A 20,633-nucleotide genomic window follows, 5' to 3' on the forward strand; every position below is an offset into this window, starting at 1 on the left:
TTGGTTTGTCAGATGTAGCCTGAAGACTGACTTGGCTACTTGTGAAAGAGAGGTGTAGATGTCTTGACATGTCTGGTTTGGAAAAGGAAATGTTCTGCGAGGACTAGGGACACAACCTGAAAGAGAAGACAGACTATTATATTCTGCTTGTGAATGCCAAAAGGAAAAGGATGGAAAGGTTTGGTCAGGGAAGTAAAAATTTTTGAAACTTGGGTGCTAGAGCTGGGAGTTCCTTTGTTGCTCAATACTTGCACAATCGCTGCATAGCAGGAGGAGTGGGTAGGAATATGGGAACAAATAAAAATCAGTCTCTTGGTCCTGATTATCGTTCCTCTCACCTCTGTGTTGGATCCATCAGGATTATATTAGACCTCTTATTTCAGGAAGGCTAGTTCAGTTCAGGAAGCCTTTCAAGGTGGTCAGTTACACAGTTTCCTTCTTACTTTCCAGCTTCCAAAGCCAAGATTCCCATCACCCTTCGTGTTTCTCACTGTGACAGTGAAGGGGGCCACGCTGCAGTTCAGCAGCCGCAAATTACTGGTGGTCCAGAACTCCGAGAGCTTGGTCTTCATCCAGACAGACAAACCCATCTACAAGCCCGGACAGACAGGTACCAGGAGAGGGGTGGTGGAGATTTGCATTTGAAACAAATGTTTGTGCTAAAACTGTTGGATCATGCTGGCCAGGTATCAGTTGCTTTCAGAGGGGGTCAGAACTGCAACTTCGTGGCTGAGACATTTTATTGCTCCATAAAGGGAATAATTTGGGAATCTTTAGATGCATGCACATATCTGGGGCACCTGTACACTCTCCCTCTCTCACTGTGGACTCTGTTGTTGTGGTCCGTGCAGTTAGGAAGTCTACATTAAAACCAGAGAAAGACTGGATATTTATCCTATAGACAACTGTGCCAAAGCTCAGACTTAGTCATGAAATAGCTTCCAAAGCAGCAGCTGATTTTGCTCAATGAAGACAGAAAGAATTATGTAAGCTATTTATTTCTTCTGGGCCAGTGATCTCCTAAATTTGGCGTGGATAAAAACAAATGCCCTAAAAGAGGTACTGAATTCTCTCTCCATCCAGAGCCAACACAAACTTGCAGCCAAGTGCTGAAGTAATTTGCTTGCATTCACCCTTCCTAGGAAGTCAGTCTACTTATGACAAAATTAGAAGACCCATGTGAATTCTGGCATAAAAATACCTCATTGCAAAGTAGACAAAGACAACTTAAATTTAACTTTGGTCCCAATCACTGAGATTCTGATACCTGTGATCAGTAAGATATTCTCACTGTTATGGATTTGCTCTTAACATCCTCTTATTCATGTACCCATAGTAGATGGGTAACCTTCTAGCATGACCTAGCATTCTAGTAAGTGGAATTTCCTTAGAAGAGAGCAACCCCGTTGTCTGTTACACCATTTGTTTTTGCAACTGATTTTTCTGGTTACTGATTGCACTGTGGAACCTCACTGTCTTTCTCCATCAGTCCTGTTCAGAATTGTCTCTCTGGATGAAGAGTTCAGACCTGTGAATGAAATGGTAAGCATGATACTTGTTTTTCAACTTATTTGGCCTGCAGTTAAATGTGGGTAAAGGGAGGAAAAATAGTTTCTGTTAGGGAGAGATCTCAGTATACTGAGATAACTGTGAAAATTCTGGGTCACCTCAGATCTTTTTAACAGGATCTGTTGTCAAATTTCTGCACAAATTTCTGCACAAAAAAATGCCTTCTGCATTCTTGGAAAAGTTTGACAAACTGCAAATGGACAGTGCTGGTACAAACAGTGAGCAGTCTGCCATTGCCACAGTGGGCACCTGTTTTTATTAGCACAGCAGATCATCCAGAGTTACTAATCAGTAATTTTGGCTGTCTTTTGTGCCTGAGACCAAGGATTGTCCCTGTCTTCTCACACACAAAATGCTCTGATGATCCATACCAGCAACTTTTTTCATTACCCCACAGGATGATTAGCTTTTACCCTGAAATGTGGTCATAGCCCATGTCATTTGACTGTGTTCCTTGCACTCTGTCTAAACATGCTGCTTCCTTTCTTCTTTTTCTAGATTCCCCTGGTGTATATTGAGGTATGTACAAACATTTAATTCACATTCACCTCTATTGCACCTCAACTGGGCCAGAGTAAACAGTTGTCTCAACATGATTCTTGTTTGTTTTTTGTATTAAGCTGGTCCCTTATGCTAATTCAACTACACAGATTTTACCTCATATGGTGGCTACCAGGTACCTGGGCCCAGCTTACAGCTCCCCTGTCATCCTGCTGTGCAGTTCCCCCAAAACTCTGCTAGTGCCCTCCACTCCTGGCCTGCAGCCTGCTGAAACACAGGGGCTGTCCTTTCCTTCACTGCTTTTGCTAGACCTCACTGCAGACTCCCACTGTTCTCACAATCTCCTCATGATCACACTATCTGTAGGATCCGAAGAGGAATCGTCTGTACCAGTGGACAAACGCAGAGTTAGAGATGGGATTTATACAGCTGTTCTTCAACCTCACCTCTGAACCTATCCAAGGCACCTACACCGTGGTGGCACAGAAGGCCTCTGGGAAGAAAGTTCAGCAAACTTTCTCTGTGGAGGAGTATGGTAACTGTCTCTGCAGTTTCAAGTTCTAACAGCTAGTCCCCTGGCACATGAAATCTTAATTGAACAGTGTAGGAGTCCTGACCAGGATGCCCAGCATCGCTGAAAATTTGCTTCTGTGTTCCTTCCCTCCCAAGAATCTTTTCTTTAGGAGGAGAAGACCAAAGCACTTGAGTGACCTATATCCACTCTTCCCTAAGCCCCAGACCATGGAGTGCAGCTCTTTAGAATGCCCACCTCAGCAAGGCTCCTATCAGGAGGAGCAAAGTGCTTGGGTCAGTCTGTGCTGACAGCCACAAGCCTTACCTCCTTTCTGAGGGGTTTTTAGGCCACAGCCTCATCTCCAGTTGGCTGCATACCTGTCAAGTCTCACCATAAGCCTGGGTCTAGGCTGGGGCTGTCTAGGCTGTAAATTAAGATCTTGCCTTTTCTGCCCCACAAGCTAAGCCTGTAGCTTGTATGATGCTGTAGTGCCTTAACCTCTCCTTGGTGCTCTCACCTCTATGGCACTTCCATCTGCTTGGCTAGAAAAATGGTATCCCAGTACACACCAGCACACGGTAACAACCAGCACATCTCCCCACCCCAGCAAGCCAGCTGCAGCCTTTCTTACATGGTCTGACATGGCCTGGCTCATGCAGCACAGAGGTGTCCTGGTAGATGAGTCTCAAAGTGCTTTGATCTCTTCCAATTGCGGACTATGCTCTGTCCTGTGCCCTCAATCCCCTCCTAGCTCTCCCAAGACGGTCTCCACTTCTCCTCCTGTAACTGGGTGTGGATGGGATGTCACCCTGTGATGTATCACTGGATACAGAATGCCTTCCTGTTTTGAACCTTGATAAGATCTACATGCTCTGAAAATGCAGAGACCAAGCTGCAGTCTGTATATTTGTGGGAAACTTCTGCTGATTTTTCTCTCTGTTTTACTGTATCCTACTGCTGTGGGACTGATAACCCATGTGTTACCTGCAAAGCTGCTGTATTTTAATAGCTGGTGTAATAATCTTGTCTTCTTACCTGGCACAATGCTTGGCTGAGGGGTTTTCAATGACTTCAGTGGGATGTGCAGGTGACAGAAGCCTCTAAAGGCTGACCCTTTAGATGTAAAAGGTTTTTAGGTAATTTGTCAGAACAGCCTCTGAGCACCTTCATGTGTCATTCTGATGTTATTCCCTACTACATAGACTTTTTTCCTTTGGTTCTGCTGCAGTGCTGCCAAAATTCGAAGTGACAGTGAAAATGCCCAAGGTGATCAGCATTCTTGATGAGGAGCTGAAGGTGACAGTTTGTGGACTGTGAGTGTCATTCTTTCAAGTTCTGCTTGGTTTCAGTGTTTTCTTGCTGATGAAAGTTCAGTTGAGAGGCTGAGATGAGACTCTATTATATTTCTCAATCCTTTTGGGGTCCCAGGACCGAGCAAACTGTATCTACTGTTAGACAAAAGGCAACAGTTAGTGCTTGATACACCTTGTGCGTAACATATAGAAACATATTTTTGATCTGGTTTTTTGTGAGAGTGTTTCTTGCATATTTTTTGAGTCACTGAGGATTGCACACCAGCTACAGTGCTAGGGATGAGGTCTTTAGTTCAGTTTACCCAGGAATGATGCTTTAGCTGTATCTTCTACTCGTTATTGTGGAGAGGAAACCCTAAGGGATGCAGCTGCCCTCTTTCCTTTGGGTCACCTCACTGGATTCTGCCTTGCAGTGTTCCACACACCCTGTTGGGAGAGCCATGGCTTGGGCTGAAGAGTGATGGCAAAGACCCAGTGCTCATACATACATAAACCAGTTCTGTCACAACTGGATGTTTGGGTAGATGCTTGCATCATGTGCTCCAGCATGAGGGGGACTCGCAACAAAATCAGCATTAACGTATGGTACCAGATTCCTTTCTGCTTTTTATTTCCTATGATGGCCCTGTGTATCCTGGAAGCAGCTCTAGGGAAGACAGCTGGCGTCAATGGGAATGAGCCTGTAATTTTTCTACGTCCCTGTTACATTCCTAATGTCTCTGCTTTCCTTTCAATCCTCCCTGCTTGTAGATACACATTTGGGAAACCTGTTCCCGGCCTCGTGAACTTCCGTGTCTGCCGGAACTATGAACATGCAGCCATGTCCTGTTATGGTGAGGAGTCTAGAGCAGTCTGTGAGGAGTTCTCTGGACAGGTGAGTCAGGATGACTCTGCTGGGAAGAGTGATTGCAGAAAGTGTTATTGAGCATGCCTTGTAGGCACAGGCTTGCTCTGAGTACGTACAAACTCAGTGTTAAAATGTGGTGAGGCACTGGCACAGGTTGCCCAGGGAAGCTATTGATGCCCCATCCCTGGAAGTGCTCAAAGCCAGGCTGGATGGGGTTTTGAGCAACCTGGTCTGTTGGGAGATGGTCCTTCCTAAGGCAGGGGAATTGGAACTTAGATTGCCTTAAGCCCCATTCCAACCAAATCCATTCTGTGACTCTGTGATTCTTTGAAAATCCATGTATTTTAAGGATGGCTGAAGGATGAGATAAGACTGCGTGCAAGATGAAATGTGAAAGGTAAAAATAAGGGGGAAGGTCTGAGCAGGAAGAGCAATGTGTGTACAGGCCAGAATCCGACAGAGAATTAAGAGGTGATAGAAATAACAGAAAGGCCAGATGAAGTGTAGAGACTATAAGAACAAAGATAGAAAAGCCATGAGCAATGAGAACAGAGCTGGAGTTGGCTTACTCTGGAGACAGTGTGTGGGAACAGAAGCTGGTGTTAGAGGAAGGAAAGGAGCAGAAACCAGGAGAGAGGCTGATGCATTTTGAGCAAGAGGGAAAGAAATATGGGTTTAGCAGCAGTGGTAAAGACAGACAGAAAAACCCCACACTTTTTTCACCTTTTAACTGGCAAGAGTGAAACTGAAACGTGTTTGGAGCACAGACAGTGCAACAATACTGGGCTAATTAGCAGAAGTTGGAGTAATAGCTTGTGGAAATATGCCAGGAGAAGAAACCATATAGATGTTCTTGTGTTCTCTGGGCTCTCCTACAGCATGAGCCGCATGAGTCTACATGAGCCACTACTGTTGTTACAAATGTCAAAAGAAAATATAAATACTGTGGTTCTAACCTCTGTTCTAAGCACCTCTCCTGTGGAGACTTGCCTTGTACATGAATTTGCTGAAGAGAGGTGGCAAGCTTTGAAAATACTTTTCCAGCTGTCATCCTCTTCCTACAAATACACAGGCTTTGGTTTATGTATAACTCATATGGCTTACACATTTTAAGTAAGCAGTTTTATTTTCCAAAGAGCCTGATGCCTGACAAACATTTCTTAGTCAATGCACTCGTACCAAGTGTTGGCAGCTTCAAGCTTCACAAACATACACAAAAATTGTCTAGTTTGCAAACCCTTTTTTCTCTAATCTTGCTGGAATATCTCAATATGCTTTTTGCCAAGTTATTTATGTCTTTTTCCTGTTTTGATAACAACAACAGAAGTAGGTTATCTGTGAGGTTGTGGGCTTCTCTTTCAGTTCAGAGCAACACACAGTGATGGATTCATTAAGTTGAATAAGCATTGTATAAATGAAAATATAATGGTCTTGTTTGTTTTCTTCCAACAGACAGACATCTATGGCTGCATTTCTGAAGTGGTAAAGACCAAATTATTCCAGCTCAAGAGAAGTGAATATGAGAATAAGCTCCATGTGTATGCCAAGATTAAAGAGGAGGATACAGGTATGGATCATCTGGATGAAAGAGCCATGTAATGGGCCCAGGAGAGACCAGCAGAGGGGCCTGCCCAGTAGGAATGAGGGATAAAAGCAGACTCTCTCTCTTCTGGAACCTTAGAGTTTTCCTGCCTCTAGACCGCAAGGAAAGAGTTTATCCAGCAAAGGAGGGTTGGCCTGGAGTAAAGGGAATTCTGGTCAGGCAGAGGCAAATTAGTCCTTCTTGCTTCTTTCTGCAGGAGTGGAGTTGACTGGAACAAGCTTCTCTGAGATCACAGCCACCATTAGCAGAGTCATATTTCAGCTTTCAGATACTTACTACAAGCGAGGAGTCCCCTTCTTTGGGCAGGTAGGGACACCATGAGAATGGAATCCATGAGTGCCAAGCAATGATGCTACTGAACCTTCTGGTCAGATGTATGCCCCAACTCTGTAAGGATGCTGGACCTCAGTGCTGCTAATCCCTGTGGATCTCCTTTCCTCTGAAGGCTCTCAAACTGGGGTACAGCAGCTGAGAGCACAGCCCTCATCCTGTCCTCATGCTTCTGCCTCTCCAGTCCACTAAAATTCTCCTTCTACAGTGACCTGTTTAATTGGAGGCCTTGGTGGTGTGAGTGCATGTCATTGTCCACCTCCACTCCTCTTACCCAGAGGCAGAGATAAGAAAGAGGCAGAGCAGAGAAAAAGCATTCAGAAAGTTTGCAGCTGTCTCTGAAAGAGTAAAGTGCTGTTGGGGCTTCCTTTTCTGACACGGGCTCAACATCTTTACCTTGGTGCTCTGCCAGTCCTGTTCAGGTGGCAGCCATCCCTCTCCTTCTAAACTGAACTGGTTTTGCTCCTCCAGGTGAAACTAGTGGATGGGTCTAATGCTCCAATCGCCAATGAAACTGTGAGAATTTCTCTTCAAGGAGGACGGGAAGAAAACTATACAACAAATGAAGAGGGCATAGCAGAGTTTGCCCTAAACACTTCCTCATTGGCCTTGGAAAATGTAGGAATTAGGGTAAGTCCTTTGGGCAGAGAAGGTAATGAAGCCCCCCACAGGGCTTGAGGGGAAGCTCTAAAATTTCTACTATATATGCAAAAGTAGTTAGATTATTGTTCCTTGTTGTTTGTGTGAACCCTGACACCAGTTTGGTGGAAGCAGTCGTACAGCAGACTGAGGTTCCAGGTCACAATTGCACTTATCTTGTAAATATTTGATTTCTGCTTGGCAATTGCAATACAAGGTTAGAAGGAACATCAAGAGATCATAATAGTCTATTCTGCTCAAAGAGAATCACCAGCCCTATCTAGTCAAGGTGGGTCTATCTCCCATCTGCACATCTCAGAGTTTAATTTAGCATTTCAAGTTTCTAAATACAGCCCCTGGGTTTTTTTTATTGGGGGGGGGGAGGGAGGGTTTGGGTTTTTTTGTTTGTTCGTTTGTTTTTGCTTTGTTTTGGTTTGTTGTGGAATTTGTTCATCTGGGACTGTTGAGCATCTTTTTGTTAGTGGGAAATGCAATTTGTTGTGTAATATGCATATTTTGTAATATCACATCTTGAAGTAGGGGACAATATTTGTGTCTAGAATTATATTTGCTCTACTCTCTACAATTCCCTTGTCACAGACTAAAACCATTAAAAATTTTCCAGAAGTTACTACTAGATAGTTGAAGTTTTCAGATTTTTGGAGGATAAAGAAAAGGCAAGGATTCCAAAGTAATGAGAAAGATAAAGAAAAAAGGGCATGTGAGGCACATCAGTTGCTGAAGTGCCCTTCTAAATATGAAAGATCTTCCCCTTGCTCTCATTTTTAAGAGGAACTGAACTCTCTCCTCCTAAACTTCTATTCAGTTTAGGTTTTGAATTATTAGTTGGAGATTGTCCTTCTTTTCTATAGCTTCAGATATTACCAGTGCCAAGATCTGTAGCTTGATCTTGGCACTGGTAATATCTGAACTGAACAGCGCTATCTCCAGTGCCGATGATAAAAAAAGAAATGAAAATTGGCTTTTTTCCCCTTTAGACTAACTAGAATATTAAAGAGGGCAAGGCATTAGTGTAAAAGGCCCTTAAACTGATGCTGATAGTAAATAAAAATCTGATATGAGTCAGCTTTTTTGACACAAACTCCAGCTTCTGTGGGAGTGAGATCATTCCCAATGATTTGCTAAAGATGCCACCATCCTGTCTTGCACTTTCCAAACTCATGTGTTGGCGTTTGTTTTTTTAATTTTTTTCTTTTTTTTTTTTTTTTGTAGACTTCCTTATTACTTCAGTACCATAAAAAAAAAAACAAAACTAAAGCTTCAATATTAGGCCATGAATTTTTTTGTCTCCAGTTGGCCACCTGTGTTTGAGGATCTATGTATGTATTTTCTCCTTTTCCAGGCAGTTCATAAAACCAACATCTTCTGCTATGATCGTTCCTGGGTTGCTCCATCTTATGGAGAAAGTTATCTCCAGCTAAAGCGCTTTTACTCTCCCAGTAACAGCTTCCTCAAAATTGAGCCCAAGTCCAAGCCACTAAGCTGTGGCTCCACCACAGAGATCTGGGTGCATTATATCCTTACTCCAGAAGCTATAGGAGAGCAGAAGAAAATCACCTTTTACTACCTGGTAAGTTTGCACCTGCCATACAGTGAGGTTGTCACTGGCAGTTATAGGGGGATTAGAAATAAAAGCTGTGGTTAGTGGCAGCAGTCTTTAAACACTTTCTTGTCATCCTCCATGTGTTCTTTAGAAACAAAAAGGTGGGTCTGAGTTGGGAGTAAAAAAGTAAGGATGTCCCTGTACCCTCTGGGTGAGCATAGGGATTCTGCTCCAGGGAGGCAGAGAGCTGGGTGTGAGCAGCAGACACGGAGCTCAGTTGCTCTCCGTGCAGGGTCCCTAATTTCAGGTTTGGCTAATGCAAAACCACAATCACAACAAAGTTTCTCCTTCCATTCAGGTGATGGCCAAGGGAAACATTAAGCAAGGAGGCACTCACATTCTGGATTTGGACCAGGAAAGTGGTGAGTTCCTTTCCCCCACCAAATTTTCACTCTTATGGGGGGCTAGGCAACTATGGCAGACATACATTCTGCTTCCATGCAAATGCAGGGATTGACATGTGCATGTCCTCTAAGATCTGGGAAAAGTTTAACCTTTATTTTCCCTGCCTTTAGGCTTTTCACAGATATTCTCTAATTCCTTGTGCCACTATCTTTCTCCTGACACTGCATTTTCTGTGGCTCCAGTGCTCCTCAAAGATACATCTGATAGTCTGTTTTTAGAAGCTGAAGCAAAATTCAGCATACTTATGCACTGGAAAACAGGCCTTTACAGTCAGACAGGGAGAGTTCACATCACTGTGAGCACCAATTCATCCCACCTGGATGCCTGGAATTTCATAATGGTTAGGATAAAGTTCAGCATAAAGTCAAACCTAGAATTTTGACTGCTCCAAGAGAAAGTTTTTGTGCCTTAACTTTTTGCCATTGTTTTGTTTGCTAGACAAGGGTGTCTTCTCACTACACCTGTCTGTACAAGCTGATATTGCTCCAGTGGCCCAGGTGCTTGTCTACACCACAGTCTCCAGCAAGGAGGTGATTGCTGATTCAGCCAAGTTCCACACAGAATTATGTTTCAATAATAAGGTAAGTGTCCGCTTCCTGAGGGAGCAGCCACCAGACTGCAGTGTGTTCAAGCTCACTTATTTACATTCAGCCTGGTTTAGCTAATTTCTTTGGATACACTAGCACTGGACAAGCAACATATCAATTGTTGTGGGTAGCTTCACTGTTTACTGGTTTGTGCTAACCTGGAGGAGATCAGCTGCTGGAAAAAAAAAGTGCTAGCAGAGGCTACACTGATAAAACCCCCTTTAGCAACTGGTCAAACTGCAGATCATGCAGATGGTCCTGGTTAAGAAAAAGAGAACTGCAAGGTCTTTGCAAGGTGATTTTCTCTCCACATTGAGTTTCTGGGCGCAGTACAGTGACTGGTCCTAGTTCAAGGACATGCTCCACTGTCTGATCACATCTAGCCCCTATGAGGGACTGCCCCATCACACTCACAATGACCACAAAACCCACAACCACCTTAAAAATTTTATGAGCAATTGTGATGCTTGAAGTTGCCAAGAGCTCTTGGTGCTGATTCCCCTGGCACTGCTGGAAGGGAGCAGTAGCCAAGAGGATGTGTAGAGGGAAGTGTGCATGCATAACCTTGTAAAGTTAGAACTGAATGCACTCAACTGGAAGGAAAAGTCCTGTGAGGGTAGGGCATCTGTGACATAGCCTTTCCTGTGGTTCCAGGTGAACTTAAGCTTCTCCCCTTCGGAAGGCCTGCCTTCCTCGGATGCTCACTTGCAGTTCCGAGCCTCGCCCAACTCCCTCTGTGCTGTGCGTGCTGTGGACAAGAGTGTGCTCCTCATGAAGCCAGAAGCTGACCTGTCACCCAGCTCTGTAAGTTCTTGGTCTGTGGAACAAGTCAGAGCCTGCTCAGAGCAAGAGCAGCCAGTGCTGGAGTAGAAGCAGACAACAGTCCCTCTTGTAAGAGCTGACATAGGGCGGCTCCCCTGTACTGCTTCTCATCTTCCTCCAATGGGCAAAAGATGAGAAGTAGGCAGCAGTTGTTTCTTAGGGGGTTTGTGTGGTTTTAGGGATGGCAGTTAGAAAGCCCATTTAAGGGATCTGCTTGTCTTGGCAGAGTCAAACACTGTTGTGTGTTTGATGATAATTTTTCAGTTATTCTCCTTATGCGGGGATTAATTTTCTTGGGGTAGCATCTGGAAGTGTCAAAGAATTTATTTGCCTTTTGCCAAGCAGAAAATGACAATCCCTGAGTATTGCAGATGGCTTGGCCAATGTAATTTTTGACATATTTGAACCATAATGACCAGACTAACATGCAGAGCATAAAAAAAGAGGCAGTATCCCCAGATTTTGATCCTTTTTTTTGATTCCCAAACTTGTATTGCTCTCAGCACAGGGAGTACCATGGCAATGTGGATGTATGAGCTGGTGATGTGACTGTTATGGTGCTTGCATCCAACTCCCTCAGTTGTGTTTCATAAAAATGGACACTAAAAGGCCAAATACTTCCTCTCTTTCTGCCAAGGTGTATGACTTACTCCCAGTGAAGGAATTCCATGGCTATGTCTATGACTCAAGCATACCCTTGGAGGAGCCCCGGTGGGATTGTGTGACTGTGGAGCCAATAGTTCGGGATGGGATCACCTATGTTCCAGTAATGGGGATGAATGAAGAGGACACTTACAGCATCCTAAAGGTACAGCCCCCCTGGCCTGGTTAGGCAGTGGAGGGGGAGAATGTTTGAGAATGCTTAAGACTTCCATGGCATCATGAAACTTAACAAGGGAAGGAAGGGTTTGTGCATCTGAATGACCTGACACTTCTTTTTATCCAGAGGCATATTCAGTGAGGGTCTTTACTTGTCTTGCCAGATATGCTTCACACTTGATGGAAAAGGGATATGTCTCAAAGTTTTCTTGCAGGAAAAGGTTTGAGGTTGACTTGAAGTGAGGTTCTAATTGGAGGTAAATGATCCCATGCCACTATAGTTACCTTGAATAAATCAGTATGTCCTTGAGCTACATTGTAGCCACAGATATTTCCTTCCAGAGAGAAAACTTTATATCTACTTCCTGGCTAATCCTGACCCCTAGGCTGAAAATGGACTGGAGCCAGTGTCCTAGAAAAACAGGGGATAGATCCTTTGGTCTCTCTGAGCTGCCCAAGCACTCAGACCCAGGGATCGGGGGATCATCTCAAGGTCCAATCCATACACAGTAACAACTTCTCCATTTTGAGTAAAACACCAATGTCAAGTCTGCCATGTAAACCTCAACAGGATTCAGTAATAAAAAAGCAAGTTTGGTTTTTCTCCCATAGGAGATGGGTTTAAAGGTTTTCACAAATACCAACGTGAAGAAACCTTGGATTTGCAGCCCAAGTAATCACCACTACACTGCCCATGCACCAGTTGGCCTAGGAGCACCTGCAGCCATGGCTGCATCACCCATGTATGCCATGAGGACAAGTGGTAAGGGAACTCGGTTTTGTTACTGCTTCTGTTCTCAACAGAGATCCTGTTTGTCTTTTGGGGTGAATACTTAAACAAGAGCTGGGGTTGTGAACTGAAACCTTGGAACTGAGCTGATGGGTTTGCAGATTTCAGCTTCTGAGTGGGTTGTGTAGGTCTACAGACAAACTTTGGTAACTCTACGTAAGAAATCAGCAGGTCCAGACAGTGCTCAAAGACTGGCAGAGCAGAGGATATTATCCTGCTGATAAATTCTCTTAATTAGGCTTGATTCTGTTGATTAGGCTTTTACAGTTGACTTCTATTCCTAGATTATTGCCTACAGAGTCTCCAATACCATTTTAAGGCTGTTCTCATTGACTCAGCCAGTCTTATGTATGGTCAAAACCATGAAGTGGGTGGCAAATTTTTCAGTCATGAGCTGGTAGACTTTGGGAGCTTAGCATGGTAAGACATATATGATAGAAGTACAGTCTGAAATGAACCCATCCTATTACCCTATTTTTAAGGGCTATCTTAACTCTTACACTGTAACAGTTTGGGCAACTGAATTGGCCTTATCATCCTTCAGTCTTATATTAAGGAAAATATCTTAGAATTTTTAAGTTATTCTAGCTGGATAGCTGATTCAGAGAGTTTTCCTTTGGCACTAGAACCTGAGCTAGTATGCATCTAGCTTGAAAACAATTTCAGCTTCTGGCAGAAGTTGCTAAGATGGAGGATAGATGCCTTTTAATTATTTTAAACTGAAATAACCATCACTAAGAAGACTGAAATACTACAACAGAAAAACACAAGCAAGCCACCTGCCACTTTTGCCAGGAGCAATGTGATATAACTCTGATAGCATCTTTCACCTGTCCCTGAGACCTTCTCAGGCTCTGGAGATGCCTGTTGCACAGTTAGTATGAATACTTGCTGGCTACTCAATTATTATCTGAATGCAGAAATTGAATTAGCCAAAGTAAAGATGACAAAAAATAGAATTTCTTGAAGAAATTTTCTTCTTTTTCTGCTTGGATGCATTTCTCTTTCTGTTTGTGAAAGCCAAGCTAACCAAGTCCCACCCACCCCATCTTTGTTTTTCAGTTATTGAAAAGTAAATTAAAACAAAATGTTTAAACAAATTTCATCCCAAACACAGACTATTTTACTGGGAATAAATTTTGTATGTGAAAACTTTGTTTCAATCAAAATAGCTCTTTTTACCCTTCCCATATTCCAGATGCTTGTTTTTATTTTGAGTCTTTTCAGCCTAGTTCTTGAGGAGGCCATAGCTTTGACAGGAAGTTGGTACTTTGAGTCTCAATGACCCTACAAAAAAAAAACTTAAACAGAGGGATGTTCCATTGCTGGCTGGCCTGATTAGGATGGAGAAGAACAGCACATGAAGACAGCACCTGAAAGAGAAAAAGGCTGCTTGTATAGAATAGGTTTTTGGTCTAAATCCTTTTTTTTAAATCTTGTAAAGTGCTGGCTTCCAAACTTCAAGGTCTGCTGGAGACCAGCAGAAAATAATGGAAGGCTAGGTCCTTTTGCCCATAAGCCTTGGCCCTGAAACCACACTGATGTTGGTACCATAGCTCACTAAAACCACAAGCATCTGCTTCTGATTGACTCTTTCTCAGAGTGAAGCATGATGCTGATATAGGTCCTGCTTCTTTGGAATTATCAGTGGTTGATTTCTTTTTCATCTCACCATATTCAGACATTCCAACAGAGAGAATTTCTAACCAATTAAGCACTCCTGAAGAGGTGACAGAGACAGTCCGAAAGTATTTCCCAGAAACCTGGATTTGGAGTTTAGTACCTGTAAGGTGAGTACCTTGGGCTACCTCATTCCTTTTTAATAAAACTGGGTTTATAAGATGAAAACATGAATCCCAAAGTGTTTGTCCTTCATCATTTGCAGAGACTATTTGGCAATCCTCTAAGATGAAATTACTTTCAGCCATTGTTAGGTTTGACCAAAGAGTGGACTGTAAGATGTAGAGTGATCCTACAGTAGCAAATGTGCTGTGCCCCATCGTTCACACAGCAAATACTGTTCAGTGGGCCAAAAGGGGTGCAGGTAGTCACCAAGATGCTGTAACATTGATCCCTCTGTCCTTGCTGTCTGTGCCTGACCAGCTCTGAGGGAAAAGCCGATCTGGAAGTGACCATCCCTGACACCATCACGGAGTGGAAAGCCAACGCATTCTGCACTTCAGCAGACAGGGGCTTTGGCCTGTCCCCAACAGTGTCCCTCAGAGCCTTCCAGCCCTTCTTTGTGGAGCTCACCATGCCCTACTCTGTGGTGCGTGGGGAGTCCTTCACGCTGAAAGCCACCGTTTTCAACTACCTGCCTGCCTGCATCCGGGTAAGGGAGGTTTAAATTACTGTCTGCAGCTGGGTACCTTCTTGTGCACCCCTTGTCTTCACCTAGCCTTCTTACCTTATCTCTCAGTAGCCCTAGACCCTTTGCCCCAACTTTTTATGTTATTTCTCCTATATACTTCAAATGCAGAACCCACAACTCCAGTTCCCTGCTCCTTTGCTGCTGAAGAAATAGCTGTTTCTATGGCTTCCTAGCTCCCTGTTTCTCATGATCATCCTTTCTTAATTGTACCTCTCCCTACAACTGGCAGGTCAGTGTGACTCTGGCTCAGTCTTCTCATTTCCTGGCTACTCTGGTGGAAAAGGAGGAAGAATCTCATTGTCTCTGTGAGAATGTGAGGAAAACTGTGGCATGGCTGGTGACTCCCAAATCTCTAGGTAAAGGTCTCAGGGTTTCCTGAAAACTGCAGGAAGGGTTTCTTTGTGCTGTTCTCCCTGTTCAGTATTGGACATTAGAGCAGCACATTTTCCTGGAAAGCACTTCAGTTGAGTGTGTCTGATCTGGGGGGCAAAGACTGATATTTGGGAGGCAAAGACTGGGTGATTCATAGGGTTCAACTGTGTGTCTGGCATCACATGCAGTACCATCAAGCCTTATAGCCCTTGAACAGCATCTCCTGAGGCCAGAGACATTGCTGGCCAGCAGAGATGTTCTCCTAGCTCTGTTCCTCCCAGAGATTAGGGAGGACTTGGGATCTTTGCACTTTGTTTTCACTGTTGGTGTGGCAGCAGCTTTGGTGTGCATGCAGGGCAGCAATGTGCTTAACAGCAGTGGGACTGGTCACACTCAGCTCTCTGGTGTCCTGGGTTCTGTGAAAGAGCCTCCAAAATAGAGTCATTTTTCAATGACAGCACAGCTCGTGTAGAGAGCTTGGTTTTGGGGAAAGAAGCGGGGCCCAGCTGTGACAGAAATCTCCATCCATGAGCCTGCAAGGTGAAACTCCTGAACATAGCAGTGAATCCCATTGCCTGGCTCTGCCTGGCAGGGCTGACTGACCCTTGTTTCCTCCAGGGCAGGTGGAGCTCTCAGTGACCACTGAGGCCCTACAGAACCAGCAGCCCTGTGGGAACTACATTGTGGAGACCCCTGAGAAAGGACGGAAGGACACGGTCATCAGACAGCTGCTGGTGGAGGTACGTGGGCTGTGGGAAGGGAGGACTGAGCCTTTAGCTTGCACAGTGATACAGCTGGATGGGGTGCTGGATGATCTCATCTAGCTCCCTTTCTTCTTAGGTTGGACCAGATGATTTTTTGAGGTCCCTTTTAACCTGGTGTGGTCTATGATTTTATGGCATCACCACGCAGCATGGCAACATGATTGTTTTACACCATCTTTGTAGTTTGGCAAGGCTGCATAAAGCTCTCAGCTTAATAATGTGCCTTGTGTCTCCTGGTGCAATTAACTTTCCCTGTAACTTCTACTGTAACTGCAATCCATCCTTCCCTCTAGCTCCCATCTATCACCTGCTATTTCCATACACTGTCTTTACAGCCTCTCTCCTTCTTTTGACACACCCCCAGTAAATGTGCCAGTCAGCACATGCTGCCTCTGCCTCAGAGTGGCCAAGCAAACTGCCTCTTAAGCTGAGTGTTTTGCAATTACAGCTTGGTAACAAAGACTGGCACCAAGACAAAGGTGAGGGATTCACAAGCACCTACGGGAATTAGATGACTGTAAAGAAATCACCTTAAAACAACACATGAAAACATGTTGAAATTTTACAGCTCACCCATTTCCTGTGGCAGGAAGAGTTGCTGATGTGATGTGGAACAGAAGGAAATACTATATGGCAGTATTGGATAGCCTTTACAGGAAATTGTTAGTTTACTATATACTGATGGTGGTAATCTGGCAGTTAGGTTCTATGTTCTGAGCTTTCCTCCATATCATAAAACTCCCTAATGTTTACCCACCATGTGCTAGCAGTAGTGTCAACAGATACTACAGTGTACTACATCCTCCCTTTCTATTGTTTACATACACATTTTTTCCCCTAAAGCATCTGCAGCATTACAATAAATAGCACTGCAGACTTCTCTTCAGCAGAGCCCTCTGTAATGCTGCAGTCCCTTTGTCACAAGGATGTTAAGTGTCTCTCACTGTGTGCAATAGTTGCAGGTCATCCATTTGATGGTCCTGCAGTGTTCCCTTCTCTTTTTCCTGTCCTTCCTTCACATACAACACCAGTCATTTAGGATCACATTTCTTTTGTTTGCTTAAATTATTTCAGAGCTCTGTATTTCAGGGAATGTTTGTGACTGCCTCTCCGTCTTCAGTTGCCTCACTTTTCTTTTTACATATTCCTCTGTCCTTGTGAGGATTCCTGCCTATAATTTCCTGTATCACTAATTTCTCACCTCTCTTGTTTTGCTTCATCCCATCCAAGCCTGAAGGATTTGAGAAGGAAACAACCCAGAATTCTGTGCTCTGTGTAAAAGGTAAAGCCCACTCTTCACACACTCTCTGTTTGTTCCTGTGTAGTTTGATGGGTGGGATGTTGGAGTCCTGCCTCTATAATATTCCAAATAGTCTGACATTTTTGGGGCAGTCAAAACATGCCCCATTGGTAGGGAGTTTGAGACATAAGGCAGAAGAAAGTCCTAAAGAATTTACCCTCCTGCCTAAGCATGGTATGAGATAGGACAGATGTATCATGGATGTTTGCATCCCTACTCTGTTTAGTTCTGGCACTGGAGTTACAAGTCCTCTTGTTTTCTTGCACACTCAGGAGGAAGTTGTAGACACATGATCTGCAGTGCCTAGAAGTGGCTGGGAGTGGTTTCATGCAGAGATTGTGTTCCAGCCAGGGAAATATGAAGTAACTGAAATCAGGGCATTTCTAATAGGAAGAGTTCCTCTTGTTGTACTGAGACCCCCTCCCGTTCCATTAGCCATTTCTTGGAACTGCACTGAAGCTGTTTGGGTCTCGTTTCTTTCTCAGGAGTGCCTGTGAAAGAGGAGTTTTCCCTATTGCTACCTGAAAATGTAGTACAAGACTCAGGCAGAGCATATTTCTCAGTGCTGGGTGAGTTAACTGCCTCACACTAGAACCATGTGCTGTTTCTGACTCCTTGTATTGACCTCCTTCCTCACAGCTTTTTCTCTTGGTTTTCTCTTTGCACAGCTCATTCTTGTCTTTAATCTCTTCTGTCCTGAGCACTTTCCCTTCTGTTTGTGCCAATCCTTTTCCTTTTCTGCAGGCCTTTTTCCTCAGTCTTCTCACAATGCACTTTCTCTCATTTCCCCTTTTTCTCTGATGTTCTGTGTTTTGTTCCAGGATCTTTATCAATCCAGATTATCTTTTGTTCTTCTCTGATATCTCCTGCATCTGTCATTCAGTAGCTTCCCCTGATTCTGATAGCCAGCCCTAAATTTTGTTAACATCCCTCTGGTATCTCCTGCTCCTCAGGTGACATCATGGGCACTGCCATGCAGAACCTGCACCAGCTCCTCCAGATGCCCTTTGGCTGTGGGGAGCAGAACATGGTCCTCTTTGCCCCCAACATCTACGTCCTGGACTATTTGAACAAGACAGGGCAGCTGAGTGAGGAGATCAAATCCAAGGCCACTGGATACCTAGTGAGCGGTGAGCTGGGACGTGGATTTTGCTTCTGCTTTGGCTTTTTTCTAGATCCTGCCTGGGGTAGATCTGTCAAATGCTGGCCAAATGTTGAAAGTGGTCTTCTCTCATACACAGATGGTCTCTGCTGTATGCCTGAGGGGGCTCTTTGCTGATTTTTTCTTTATTATTTTGTGTTGCTTAAGCATTACTGTACCTGATCATTGCCAGCACTTTTCTCATGGGGTGGCAATGCATTGCAGAGTTTCATTGCTACAGTGACTCATTCATTGTCATTTATAGCTCCTGCCATCCTTCTGAAGAAAGGCAGGTGTTGCTTTTCCTCATTCATGGAGGTGGGGTTGTACCAGCACTGCATATTGGTTAGGATAGGACCGACCTGTGCCTCTCTCATTTGTTTTTGCTGATGGAGCTATTTTTCTATTTCCCCATCACTCAGCAGACTCTTTCTTGCATCTTATCTTTCCATTGCAGGTTATCAGAGGCAGCTGAACTACAAGCACCAAGATGGTTCCTACAGTACCTTTGGACAGCGTTATGGCCAACCAGGGAATACCTGGTGAGATGTCAATGCCACCTATGCATCTCCAATATGCTCCTCTTTCTCACCCACACATTTATAATAAATACTGCCTGACAGTAAAGAGGAAATTCTGTTGTAGACCAGCAGGCTTTCCAGAGTTGGTGTGGTCTCTAGGCTGCTTCCTTCTTAATAAATAGTCTGCATCAGCCAGCTTATGGCTGAAGTGCTTCCTCCCACCAGTGGCTCCGAGGATGATTACAGACAGAAGGAAATAGAGATAAATTGGGGAAGAAGGGAGCAGGGATTTAACACCATGACTGAAGAAGGCTGAAAATTTGCAGTGGCAGTTCTTCTAGACTAGCATCTGCTGAGAAGTCTGCTGGAAAAGATGTTTCCATATGGAAACATATGAGGAAACACAAGTGGAAAGGTTGATAATCCAAGAGCAGTGCCGAATGGTTTTTTTTCAAATGTTTGTATGCTACTAAGCAAAGACAAGCTGGAGGAGCATGTGTGTTGCCATTTTGACTTCCTGAAAAGTTTTGACTTGCTCTTGTATATCATTGTCATGTGTTTTCAATTTCAAGTACGGATAATAATGGAAGAACTCATCACCCTCAGTTTGCGTTTAGTTTCTGAAATGGTAATTGGCTTTTGACAGCATGTTGGCTTCTCACTACATGCCTGCTTCTTTTCCATAACTGCTTGCAACAACTCTTAACAAAAACTCTTTTAACATGTTCTGCTTTACTTTAAAATTCTAAGGGAGTTCTGGGAAACCCATGAAGCCTGGATTTACAATTTAAGAGTTCTACCAACACACCATGAGCTTGTGGGAATTTAATTATTCTTCCTTATAATTTTGAGTACTTCTGTTATGCATATTTAGCTAATTGGCATGCAATTACTGACATTTTTCAAAGAGCTTTTTTCAAAGACAGATCAACAATCATTGTCCTTCAAACTGCAGCCTCAACACAAAGAGATCACAGGGTTTTTTGAGCCAAAAATGAGAGACAAAAATCAAAGTGGAAAGCAATTTTTTGACAGAATTTTTTGAGGGGAGGCTATAATATACATATGGTCTGACTAACTGGCCCCCAGTTTCCCAGGTCCTCTTGCCCGTTGCCAGGTAGATGAAGTGCACATGGGCCCTCTCAATTGAAATGGGTAACAGGCCTGCTCAGGCCCTTTCTTTTTCTCACTTTCAGGCTCACAGCCTTTGTCCTCAAGTCCTTTGCCCAGGCCCGGCATCACATCTTCATAGAGGAGAAGCACATCCTGGATGCTTTTCACTGGCTGTCCTACAAACAGAAGGAGAATGGCTGTTTCCAGAGTTCTGGGACACTCCTGAACAATGCCATGAAGGTAACAAGTCTGCCTGGTTGTTTCTTTGTGAGGCTAGAACTTGGCCATAAGGCAGATGGGGCCAGTTGAGCTTCTTGAGCACATAGGGAGATGGGATATTCCCATGCCAATGGCAAACGTTGGGGAGGGAGCCACACACCATTCTGTATTTATTGGAGATACCTTCACATCAGCTGCAAGAGGAAAGAGGCAAGCTAAAGGACTGCAATGCAGAATAGTGCATTGCTCCTACTGGAGTGGGAGAGAAGACTGAGGATATGAAGGTGGTTGGGGTCAGCACCTACCTTTGTGTTTCCCTGCAGGGTGGAGTGGACAACGAGGCCACGCTGACAGCCTACATCACTATTGCACTGCTGGAGATCCCGCTGCCCGTGACTGTATGTGTCTGCACCCTAACTTGGGCCAGTTGTGCTGTGTCAGTCAACTCAGTATTGACCAGAATTTGCTC

At 44.1% G+C, this 20,633-nt stretch overlaps 1 protein-coding gene across 1 annotated transcript in view; it reads left to right on the forward strand.

The window, feature by feature from the left end:
* The window catches only part of A2M (alpha-2-macroglobulin), a gene marked incomplete at its 5' end in the record, with an annotated part of 29,781 nt that overhangs the window by 2,679 nt on the left and 6,469 nt on the right, over nucleotides 1–20,633 (forward strand). Inside the window, 25 exon segments of the mRNA XM_084226028.1 lie at nucleotides 451–610; nucleotides 1,490–1,542; nucleotides 2,068–2,088; nucleotides 2,437–2,605; nucleotides 3,813–3,897; nucleotides 4,648–4,771; nucleotides 6,197–6,311; nucleotides 6,544–6,653; nucleotides 7,149–7,307; nucleotides 8,680–8,907; nucleotides 9,239–9,302; nucleotides 9,784–9,926; nucleotides 10,587–10,736; nucleotides 11,392–11,562; nucleotides 12,186–12,336; nucleotides 14,045–14,153; nucleotides 14,467–14,695; nucleotides 14,964–15,090; nucleotides 15,725–15,846; nucleotides 17,101–17,152; nucleotides 17,656–17,739; nucleotides 18,124–18,300; nucleotides 18,769–18,853; nucleotides 20,029–20,185; nucleotides 20,488–20,562. Coding sequence (XP_084082154.1) covers nucleotides 451–610; nucleotides 1,490–1,542; nucleotides 2,068–2,088; nucleotides 2,437–2,605; nucleotides 3,813–3,897; nucleotides 4,648–4,771; nucleotides 6,197–6,311; nucleotides 6,544–6,653; nucleotides 7,149–7,307; nucleotides 8,680–8,907; nucleotides 9,239–9,302; nucleotides 9,784–9,926; nucleotides 10,587–10,736; nucleotides 11,392–11,562; nucleotides 12,186–12,336; nucleotides 14,045–14,153; nucleotides 14,467–14,695; nucleotides 14,964–15,090; nucleotides 15,725–15,846; nucleotides 17,101–17,152; nucleotides 17,656–17,739; nucleotides 18,124–18,300; nucleotides 18,769–18,853; nucleotides 20,029–20,185; nucleotides 20,488–20,562 — 3,120 coding nt within the window.

The sequence above is a fragment of the Fringilla coelebs genome, assembly GCF_963513975.1.
Source record: "Fringilla coelebs genome assembly, chromosome: 2".
In the NCBI taxonomy this organism is placed as follows: domain Eukaryota; kingdom Metazoa; phylum Chordata; class Aves; order Passeriformes; family Fringillidae; genus Fringilla; species Fringilla coelebs.